Here is a 12,255-nt window from a genome sequence, read left to right as displayed (position 1 = left end):
TACAGCAGCAATCTGAACACAGGGTGGGGGTTACTGAAAAGAATGGAAACTTCATTCATGGTATTCTATCAGGTAGAAGAGAAAATAAAAGCTTGCTGGTGGCTGGAGGTTTAGTAATAATTACCATCAGCAGTGAAAGAAGAACCTTTTTATTTTACTCAAAATACCAGAAACTATAAATTTATCAATCATTGAGAACATTTAATACTGAAGGATATAGTAACATGTTTAGGTGTTGCAATTGTTAGCAACCAAATCAAAAGCCTTCTTTCGCTAGCCTGACTTTAATACCTTGAAATCCGATTGGTTGAAATGGTATAATAAATATATGTATTTCCTTTTTAAAATAGGTGGACCTGTTCTGGAATTCTTGCTTAAAGTGTAACTGTCACTTGGATAGTAAGTGACAGTTATTTTCCTAGTTCACCTACTGAACTCTTTCCTCGTTATGGATATGGAGGTCTGCAGTTCTGACACACTTCCTGTACTAGAAAGACAACTCTGACCAACTCCTCTATCCCTCAAATTACTGCAGGAAGATAAAGGTTGCATCTAAGGTGTCAGGATATACTGTACACAAATTTGCCTTGTGGATGATTCATCTCTGCTGGTGCTGGTTTGATCACCAAAATCCTAGCTACAGTTAGGTCTATAAATATTTAGACAGAGGCAACTTTTTTCTAATTTTGGTTCTGTACATTACCACAAATTATTTGAAATGAACCAACTCAGATCCAGTTGAACTGCAGACTTTCAGCTTTAATTCAGTCGGTTGATTAAAATGATTGCATAAAAATGTGAGGAATAAAGCCTTTTTTTACACAATCACTTCATTTCAGGGGCTCAAAAGTAATTGGACAATTGAGTCAAAGGCTATTTCATGGGCTGGTGTGGGCAATTCCTTCATTATGTCATTATCAGTTAAGCAGATAAAAGGTGCAACATGCAGTCAAAGCAGCTCTCCATGCAGGTGAAACAAGCCATCCTTAAGCTGCAAAAACAGAAAAAACCCATCCGAGAAATTGCTACAATATTAGGAGTGGCAATATCTACATTTTGGTACATCATGAGAAAGAAACAAAGCACTAGTAAACTCAGCAACGCCAAAAGACCTGGAGGTCCATGGAAGACAACAGTGCTGGATGATGGCAGAATCATTTCCACGGTGAAGAGAAACCCCTTCACAACAGCCAACCAAGTGAACAACACTCTCCAGGAAGTAGGCGTATCGATATCAAAGTCTACCATAAAGAGAAGACTGCATGAAAGTAAATACAGGGGGTGCACTGCAAGGTGCAAGCCACTCATAAGCCTCAAGAATAGAAAGGCTAGATTGGACTTTGCTAAAAACATCTAAAACAGCCAGCACAGTTCTGGAAAAACATTCTTTGAACAGATGAAACCAAGATCAACCTTTACCAGAATGATGGCAAGAAAAAAGTATGGAGAAGGCGTGGAACAGCTCATGATCCAAAGCATAGCGCATCATCTGTAAAACATGGCGGAGGCAGTGTGATGGCTTGGGCGTGCATGGCTGCCATGGCACTGGGAAACTAGTGTTTATCCATGATGTGACACAGGACAGAAGCAGCCGAATGAATTCTGAGGTGTTCAGAGACATACTGTCTACTCAAATCCCATATTCTTGAGTGGCCAAGTCATTCACCTGATCCGAACCCAATTGAGCATGCATTTCACTTGTTGAAGACTAAACTTCGGACAGAAAGGCCCACAAACAAACAGCAACTGAAAGCCGCTTCAGTAAAGGCCTGGCAGAGCATTAAAAAGGAGGAAACCCAGCATCTGGTGATGTCCATGAGTTGAAGACTACAGGCTGTCATTGCCAGCAAAGGGTTTTCACCAAGTATTAGAAATGAACATTTTATTTTCAGCTTTTTAATTTGTCCAATTACTTCTGAGCCCCTGAAATGAAGTGATTGTGTAAAAAAAATTCTTTAGTTCCCCACATTTTTATGCAATCTTTTAGTGCAACCCACTGAAATAAAGCTGAAAGTCTGCAGTTCAACTGCATCTGAGTTGTTTCATTTAAAATTAATTGTGGTAATGTACAGAACCAAAATTAGAAAAAAGTTGTCTAACTATATATATTCACTAAATGTCTGCTACTCTTCAGCGACCGCTCAACACCAAATACATAAAATATGAACTGTACAATGTATAAATTTAAAAATTGATGACTAATTTTGATATTCAAACAGTTCATTATTGTTGATGGTATAACTAAAGGAGATTGCGTCAAGACTGTACAATTGTGCAATACATGTGATCAGCTAAGAAGTTTTACATTGAGGTTTATCCACTTCAAAAAGTTTAGAAAAGTGATGAAAAAAGTGTCCAAATTAGAGCAGTGGTTCTTTTTTTATTAAAATTAATTTGTAGTTTTTTTTTTTCAGAATCTAACTAAAATATAGCTGAGAATTGTTTTCTAGTCCAGTATACTTTACAGCTGCTCCATCCCATGACTCTCTACTCATTTGACTCTGTAGATACATGACACTCAGGAGTGAGGTCAGAAGTGTATTTCTTCTTTAAATGTTTCAGGTAAAATCTGAGACTTTCAGGGTCCAGTTTGGAGTTTCTCGCTGCCTGTACAAGCCTTAGGGCAAGCTGATAGGCTGCCATCTGTCTCCTGCTCTCTGGAGTGCTGTTCTGTTTTTGCTGTTGGATAATAAAGTTTATTAGTGCTTAACATGGATTGGCCAATAACTGATAACATGTATACAAGTGTTAATATATATGTATCAAAAAATGGCTGTACATTCCTTATAAAAACAAATAAATACTGTTATAGCTATAATGCCAGTAATATTGAGAATAAAGGCTCACATATCCAGGGTGAGAACGCCAAGTTGTTCTGATTAGGCAAAGCCCATATCTTTCTTTAATACTTTAATTCACATTAATTTCAACTGTCCAGCAAGGGTGTCAATCCCATCCCCTGTCTCTAGCACTGTACTCCACACATCTGCAATCCAGTGATTTTCACTGCTTCTCTTGCCAGAGACATTCAACTTAGTGCATACGGTATTAGCCCACAGTGTCATGGACCTATCCACTAAGGGATATCACACACTGGCCTGCTGTCACGAGAGAATGCCTTCACTGCAATATTGTGACACCAATTCCTTCAGGATTCAGAACCCACCGAATGCAGGAACAAGATGAGAAGGAAGAGGACCTAATACTGCAGAAACAATAGGTTAAAACATTTTTCCCAATTCAGGATAAAATGGGAAGGGGTTAGAGTCTCAACTGGATTTTTAATACTGTCTGAATCCAGGTGGTATAAACACATATCAGATAAAACAGGTATGTGACGGAAATCCTCCAACTAGAAAACAGACAAAAGCAACATTATTTTTCTTTTAAGTAAAGGTCTCGTACTTCCTGTCCAAAAAGTAGGTGTCCAACAGAACAGGATGTGACAGACAATCCCCCCAAACAGAACACAGCATTCAGCAGTTCTAGCTGCTTTCTGGGCTGATGGACTGCACAGATTTGATGGATCTATAAGTCACAGCAATGCATTCAGCACAGCCAGCAACTATATTTGTGTTTAAATAAATCACTGTCAGCAATTTGTGGTGCCCCAGCATGGGGCCTAGCCATTAGCGAACTTATATAATCGCATATTTGCAATGTAAAAAAGTAAGTTTTATTTGTTTTGGTTGCTTAAATTGATGCTTAACAGATTGAATTTTGTTATATATTAAGGTTACCGGATGATCTACTCTTTCCACTCCCTATCGTCCTATTTGCTTTGTATCATTTAGTTTTTCACCATTGTAATTGAATTATACTTCTGTAATTGTTCCGAACAAGATATGTATGTGGAATGTAAATCTCCCCTATTCTTTTTTTCTATTATATCACATAAAACTGAAAATCCAATAAAATCTTTGAAATAAATAAACACTGCTCTTACCAAGATCTTGTCTGCAACTAACTTGGAGATTTCACTGGCATCCTGCAATATGGAGTCCGGTAAGAATGAAAGTGAGGCTGCTTTTAAACCTAAATAAAATAAGGAGAGTATCTCAAATGATGAATAACGTACAGAATTGTTGTGGCAACATGTGCTAAAATGCAGGTTTTATGGCAACACACGGTCAGCTGAGCAGTGCCACTCATCAAGAACACACAACTATAGTAGCCTGTAGTATGCGGTCACACCATTCAAAAACAATGGGCTCGCTACATATTTCCAAACCCAAGAAAAAAAGGCAATATATTAACACTTCATTATCTTTAAATACACTGTAGTAGCTGCAGTATCCTTGGAACTTTCTGTATGCTCAGCTGAAATGTTAATCAGTGGTATTACCTTTCCTAGCTTTATGTTATAAACTAAATAAGCTCCAGCCAACTCTATAATAGAGATTAAGCCAGTGGGAGGTGTTTGAAATCCAAATCGAGAAATGAGGTGAGGTGACAACGCTGCTACTCTATAGTTACTCTGGCCCTGGTTTATTAAAGCTCTCCAAAGCTGGAGAAGATACACTTTCATCAGTAAACCTGGAATGGATTTCTTAAAAGTCATTTGCTATTTATTAGCAAGTATTTTCAATCCTGGACCAGATCTATTCCAGGTTTGCTGGATCACCCAGCATCACTGGCAAAAGTGTATCCCCTCTCCAGCCTTAGAGAGCTTTAAAAAATCAAGCCCAAAGTTTGATGATCTCCTCTATATGGCTGCAGGTCCCATGCTGACTGAGGTCACAGAACACAATAAACATGTACCAGAATGCCTTCCAGATGATCCAGCACCTCTAAGATATAAATTACTACTACCATATATGCTTGCAGTGTTTTTGCCCACCTGCTATTGTTTTGCCTTTGAAGAAGTCCAGTTAATCTTATTTTAAAATGTGCTTTGTTAAATTAGCATTTTGACTTATTCAACCTATTCATAAATTGCACATATCAGACTAATGCTATGTTTTTTCTTCATTATTTTGTCCAAAATCTGAATTTTAACCTTAAACTAAGGTAGAAACCAAAACAAGATTTTTATTCCTGTATTCTTATTTTTTAATAACTAGGATTATAATGTGTCAATCACTCCATACCATAATTCTTCTCTTTTGTTTGTCCCTTGGATAGTGAGTAGGTGTAAGTGATGGATTCCTTTCTCCCAGACGTGTTTGCAGAATGCTTCACAGCAAAGTGATAGTTTTCTACGTTTGGATACATTGTACCTAGATGGCATAATTCCAAGAAATGGGTTGCAAAAAGTGTGAAAGCCTAAAAAAAAAAAAATTAGGTCAGCGAATCAAAAAGTATTCTGAATAAAAGAGCAACAGAAGTCAGACAATTCTTATAACTTATTTTGAGTAAAGAGTATGTATCATTTATCGGTTTGTTATCATTATCATTTATCAGTCAAACAGCTGAAATATAAATAAATGTGCCAAATATACAGCTATATATTTTAAATATGAAAACTCTGCTGCAAGTAAGGTGAAGGAAAACCACCATATCCCCTCTGCACTCTGCAGGGCCTCAAATTCATATCTTGTTCAGGATATATTCTATTCACACATCAAAATAAATGATCAGTGTTCAAATCTACAAAGATTCTTCATTCAAATCTGGACACAAACAGCTTTGAGCAGAATCACGCAATGTCTTCCCTTAAGAGTAAGCACATCGTGAAATATATCATGACATTTCACATTCAATGTGTTTGTATGCAGATGATTTATGTAAACAAAAACTTTAAACTCTGACCATACACTTATTATAACAGCTGTACTTGACTGCACTCTTGTTGAGTCGGTCTTGTGGCAGATGCTGCCACAACAAAATTCCTCATTCCACTAGTGTGGTGCTTCCTCTATCTAGCTACTTTTGTATAGAAAGAATGTTTTCTAGGCATTCAATTTTAACTACGTCAGGTACACCATAGTCCTGGTTATATTCATGTTGTTAATGCTTCCAAAGAATATTAGGTAGAGTCTGGCCACCTTATATTCTTTGCAGGATTACTGTACAAATCCACCATGTTGAAGTTTCTCAAGCATTCTGTTCTCTTACATTTTTACAAGACATTTTATCATTATTATTATTATTATTATTATTATTACACAGTATTTTTATAGCACCAACATATTACGCAGCGCTTTACCAAGTCTATAGTCATGTCACTAACTGTCCCTCAAAGGAGCTCACAATCTAGTGTCCCTATCATAATCATATGTCTATAATACAGTCTAAGGTCAGTTTTGGGGGAAGTCAATACACCTAACTGCATGTTTTTGGGATGTGGGAGGAATCCGGGGTACCCGGAGGAAACCCACACAAACACGGGGGGAACCTGCAAACTCCATGCAGATAGCGTCCTGGCCGAGATTCAAACCTGGGACTTAGAGTGCTAACCCGGTAACATAATAGCCTATTACAGAATGTGAATAAGAAGTCTTTTATTCAATTACTTAAAATTCTAGCAAGCTTGAAGAGTAAGAGAAGCTAGATGGGGATACTTCTGTAGGTACTTTTTCAGTACTACAAAAATATAAAATGAAAAAAAAAAATTATATTTAATCTTTTTAAAAAAAAAAATCAAGCACAGAAAAATACATGTGGAATCCTCAGATAATCAAGTGTGCTGGTGATTTTTTGTTTGCACGGACATCCTGCTTCCTTTTTTGCAATAAAATCTGAAGAAGCATAATGACTACACAATGCTGTTTATGCTAAATGCTGCTCCCGGGAGATTCTGGGTGCTTGTTTGCATCAACAGGAATTCAGTTTCTAGCAGATACTACAATGGCAATAATACAATGTGGTACTGTCTAATGGAACAAGGTGAAAAAATAATTATGAGACACACTCTGGACAGTAAGAGGTTTGGAGAAAGATCTGTGGAATAGTTTAAAGTTAAAGTAATCAAAGCTTGACAATAGCAATTAATGACAAAGATACCTTTGAACCAAGAAGGTGTTCGCACACTGCATAGCAGATCCCAATGCCTTCCTCTGCACTGGTGCCTCTTCCTAATTCATCAATTATTATCAATGACTTTTCATTCACATTCTGTATTATGTATGTTATCTTGAAAAAGAACAACACACAAACATTACATTTCTAAGTAATTCTACAAATATTTACACTTTAGCTACATTTGAAATCTCTATTTATCAAAAGCAAAATTTAGAGAGAAAATTGCTTTGCCACACAGGGGCCGGATTTCAATATTATTATTATAATACTGTATTTATATAGCGCCACCATATTATGTATCACTTTACATTAAATAGGGATTGCAAGGGACAGACAGATACAAAAAATGGAGGAGAACCCTGACCAGAAGAGCTTATAAGGTAACAATTGACTGGTTCATTCTTTTGTTTAATAGAATCAGTAACATATAGATTTTTATTTCTGAATTCAATTGACTAAAAGCAATTGATCTCAAATGCAGAACGGAACCTTGTGCTGTCTGGGTGAAACATTTCCACTAATCTTATCTAAATATATATCTTTGGCCCCATCTAGATCAAGGTCAAATGAATCAAATTTTGGAGCATGCTATAATCTTCATTTCTTGAAAGACTAATCAAGTGAAACTATAGTAATCAAATTGCATTTCAATTGATCACAGAGAATTAGTACTAAAAATTGACTCTGAATCAACAGTGGTGTATAGCAGCACAATGGAGTAATATTTAATAAAAGATCAACCTTTATATTGAACAATTGCACCTAGTTGAAAGAAGATCTAAATTTGATTCATGTATCTTGTATAGCTAGCTTTACACCTAGATCTATTATATGAGGGGACTTCTTAGGGATTTATATTACAATGCAAAGACAGGTTTATTTATTTGTGGCATGGGGTGGCGGTGATGTTAGGGGGGAGTTGTAAAATAAAAGACACAACATATATTAATATATAAAACAGCCTTTATGCCTATTTTAAGAATATATGAATTACAGATGTGTAGTTTTTGCACATTTGTGGGGTTTCACCACCATATACAACTTTTTCTAATAACGTTTTCCTGTGGTATTTGTAAAATATAGTTTATATGTGTGTAGAGTTTCACCTCCTTCATTTCCCTCATGAACGTTGAGGCGTTTGTTTCTATATCATCATCCATTCCAATTCTGGTAAATATTTGTTTAGCAATTCGTAATGAACAATATTGTGCTGGAACAAAGGACCCTGTAAAACATAGGAGGCAGAACATTTGTGATAAGGGATACAAGAAAAATATTGACGTACTTATGAAACAAATGACACTTTTAGAATTGAATCAGATCTAACATGCATATCTAAAGCTGCGTACACACTTGCAATTTTTGTCGTTGGAAAGGATCTTTCACGATCCTTTCCAACGACAAGGGAGTGCACGATGCATGAACGGTGCTGTACATACAGCACCGTTCATGCTCTATGGAGAGGGGAGGGGGAGAGCCACGGAGCGGCACCCTGCTGCGCGCTCTCCCCTTCCCTTTCATTAGGATCGGCTGTCGTCCATCGTCCGTGGATCCGGCAGGTCGGTCGTCCGGACGATGGACGACACCGACTGTACACACGGCAGATTTTCGCCCGATAATTGGCCGATGCCGATTATCGGGCGATAAAAATCTGACGTGTGTACGGGGCTTTAGAGGGAGCAAACTTGGAGGAGTAGAATCTAAATGAAATGGTAAAGAGCAGTGAATTAGGGAAGAAGTGTTTGTTTTTGTATATGAAGGAAAAAAGATGTCCTTTCTTTCTCCCCTTTGAACATAAAATGTATCTACTTCTCCAACATTTCACTTAGATAAAATATCTTAAAGAGTCTCTACCTACAAACAAAAGGTGGTCAAACGAAGATGATTTTACAGTAATGTATGGCAATTACTTTTAAACTAAGTAATTGGTGGTCATTGGTGGGATTGGCATCTCTAAAGAATCAAATTTATATATGAACAGTTGGGATTTGTTCTTCTGATGAAGCTGTAATGGGTAAAACGCTTCAAGAGCAAAGCTATATTTGATGAAAGGGAATTGATAAAAGGAAGTTTGTAATTTTTTAAACAAAAGATGTTTTGATGTATGTAGAGAATATTGTTGGTTTTATTGAAAATTAAGAATAAATATTTTTCATTAAATTTTAAATTGTGTGTAAAAACATAAGAGTACCATCACTCCCAAAAATAAGCATATGTTGCAATTACTCTTTCTTATTTAAAATTGATTTAGGGGTGTAGTACAATAAGCTAGAAAAGCTGTCTTTAATTAACAAAATGACATACAAAGTTAAAGAAAACAGGAAATGGAGTTTTCCACTTAATTGTTCACTTCTTGTCTCCTTAAAAACTCTCAAGGACTAAAACACTACACTACCAAATTTGCAAATGTCAGCATCTAAAGCTATGATCATAGCGGTCCCCTGCCATGGCGGATCACTAAGCAACCAAGTGTGGTTGAACACAGTCATATTTTATTGTGGAGGAAGCATCGGGATGCCTCCTGTTTGTCCTTCCTCCTCTCTATAGAACTGAACCATGCTGCATGTACAGAACATTTGTTCTGCTGTCATTGGAAACAAATCAAGAAAGGTCATCTGTATGAAGCTTCACACTTCTAGATCCCTGATGGCAATGAGATAGGTCTCAGCAATCAATAAATACATGCATTGTGGGAGAAGGGCATATCAGAGCTCTGACTTTGAGAAGATGGACAATATTATGCAATTTAAAAAAAAAATTTGCCAGCTTAATATCTCCATTATATTTTATTAATGTTTTCATTGCAGTATTATACTGATATTTTATTGATATTATACTATATTAAAGCCATATGGCTATGGTAGGGACATTAGATTGTGAGCTCCTTTGAGGGACAGCTAGTGACAAGACTATGGACTTTGTAAATTGCTGCATAATATGGTGGCGCTATATAAAAACTGTGTAATAATATTAATAGAAATATATACATGTTCAAAATTCATCAGGAATGCCATTTCTTTTCCTGATTAAACACAATCCGCTTCCTCCTCCTGCTCCGGCTAATGTAAATAATCAAGATGTGCTCCAAAACTAGTAGGCAATGGATATGCTACCTTGGTTTACACTAGCAACATAGCTTTGCCAACTCTGCCAGCTGTTTTTGTGAACAGGTATGCTCCCATTGGCTTACCGTTAGACGCATGCTTACCTTATTTACATTAACCTGTCAAAACAGTGTGGTGCCAGGCTAGACCATCGGTGCACAGTGGGCTGTATCTATGCATTGAGCTGTATTCACAACTATGGGGTTGCAGATTGCAAACACAGTCAGCATTGGACAGATTTTACCCAGAAAGACTGCAAACAAAAAGGAGGGTGCAGCTCTGAATCACAGACAGGTACGCAGATGTGGAATAGGGAAGTAAAAAGGGGGTAGAGTGGTTTGGGTTAATGGTGGTTTGGGGAAAATGTTAAAAAAAGGACAGCTGTCTTTTGAGGACATACAGTTTGGCCAGCAACGACATGTTCTCCTATTAACACCCAAAGTGTACTGATTGCCATCTTTAGCTTATTTCCTGCAGTTAAATGTATTTGTTAGAGCCTTAGGAAATACACACTGGGTCTGATTTATTAAAGCTCTCCAAGGCTGGAGAGGATACACTTCCACCAGTGAAGCTGGGTAATCCAGCAAACCTGGAATTGATTTCTTAAAAGTCATATGCTATTTTTTAGCTATGTTTTGAATTCTGGACCACATCCATTCCAGGTTTTCTAGATCACCCAGCTTCACTGATGAAAGTGTATCCTCTCCAGCCTTGGAGAGCTTTAATAAATCCGGCCTAGTACTTCCAGGTATGTGTAAGCATGTAAACCTCTCTCTTTACTCCCACAATGCATTGCATTGTGTGGGAAGATTATTCACCCTGTCTGAAATAGTCCACCACAGTGGTAGGGGTTACTTAGTTATTAGATTTAGGACTCTGGCAGGCAAACATAGCAACTGGAAAACAGAAGACGAAAGGTAATGAGTTGCTGGTCTATCAAGAGAACCTGCTGGTTTGTCCTAATTAGCAAATTTGCTTTAAACATCATATTTTATGTAAAGAGAAAACTTTCCAGAAAAGGGAAAACTAATAAAGTACAGTTCTGATATTCCCAATCCAAATGATTTTCAGCATTATACCTTTTCCAAGTTCATTTTAAAACTTGTCTTATGAAATGATTAAACTTCTGCTGCATCAAAAGAGGTCAGAATGTCTTATGTAGTATAAAATGGTAAAACTAGTATAGTAATACCGAGCTTTGTTACAATGCTAACACAAGGTGCTAATCATCTCAAGCAGCACATTGGATTCTAGGTTCTTATTAACATTGCAGCTTAGTGGAGAATTCTAGAGAAAAAAAATGAACTACTTATTAAGACATTCCTGCTCTCAGCATGACGGCATTCCTGAGGCTGCATTCTCAGGTAAATAGCTGCAGAATTATATGTTGCTGGTCACGATAATATTGCCTGCATTTATGTAAGATTTAAAAGAAAAAGGTTCCAAAAATGTAAAGTGAATGAGAAAAATGGAATCTGGTAGCCAATATACTCCAACACACTACTAATGTCACTTTTCTCCTACAAGGTAGAATTGGAAAGTGTCCAACCTAGACAGGAGATTGAAGTAATGAAGGCAGTAATTAGTGGGACCCCATGAATGGAGTTCCACCTTTGGAGATTATGGGGCATGATTCCACCTTTACAACAAAGAAAATAATTTCATATTAGGGAATTACATGACATGGGCTTGAAGTTTACTCTATAATCCACTAATGGGCCATAGTTTAAATAGGAGGCAGCACAAGACCTGTTCCTAATGGATTCTCACCAACTAATCCACTCGTCACTATTTTTACCCAACACCTCCACTGCTCACATGCAAAAATGAAGCAAACACATTATAAAGCACTTCAAGTACACAAGCCTGGTGTTACCCATGTTCATTTTCATCCTGACTGAATTAGTATTGTATATTTTTTAATAAGCAAATAGCCCAACTCATTAAAGCAATGATCAGCCTAATAATAATTTCTTTATTTTAAAGCCTGACTGATGCTTAAGGGCTGCTAAAGAGCATATTCTGGCTAATTCTGAAGCTACTCATATTTTTTGATGTATTATTTTTATTGTATGCTGCTCTATTTTTATTTTTATTGCAAAAAGATAGATTCATATATTAAGAATTTGAAAGTGTCCATTTTACCGGTTACTGTAGACAAAAACCCTGTTTTCTACTTTACTCCATT

The 12,255-nt window shown here is 36.8% G+C and overlaps 1 protein-coding gene across 1 annotated transcript in view; it reads right to left on the bottom strand.

Annotated features, from left to right (window-relative positions):
- Window positions 1-1,970: 1,970 nt before the first annotated feature.
- Window positions 1,971-12,255, bottom strand: part of MSH4 (mutS homolog 4) — a 38,019-nt gene continuing 27,734 nt past the window's right edge. The window contains exons 16-20 of the mRNA XM_072419494.1: window positions 8,070-8,188; window positions 6,946-7,074; window positions 5,091-5,265; window positions 3,947-4,035; window positions 1,971-2,679 (exon numbers count right to left, since the gene is read on the bottom strand). Of these exons, the coding sequence (XP_072275595.1) occupies window positions 2,488-2,679; window positions 3,947-4,035; window positions 5,091-5,265; window positions 6,946-7,074; window positions 8,070-8,188 (704 nt within the window). The 3' untranslated portion in view covers window positions 1,971-2,487. The remainder of the gene's footprint in view (window positions 2,680-3,946; window positions 4,036-5,090; window positions 5,266-6,945; window positions 7,075-8,069; window positions 8,189-12,255) is intronic.

This window comes from Pyxicephalus adspersus, chromosome 8 (assembly GCF_032062135.1).
Source record: "Pyxicephalus adspersus chromosome 8, UCB_Pads_2.0, whole genome shotgun sequence".
In the NCBI taxonomy this organism is placed as follows: Eukaryota; Metazoa; Chordata; class Amphibia; order Anura; family Pyxicephalidae; genus Pyxicephalus; species Pyxicephalus adspersus.
This window is presented reverse-complemented; position numbering and strand designations above follow the sequence as displayed.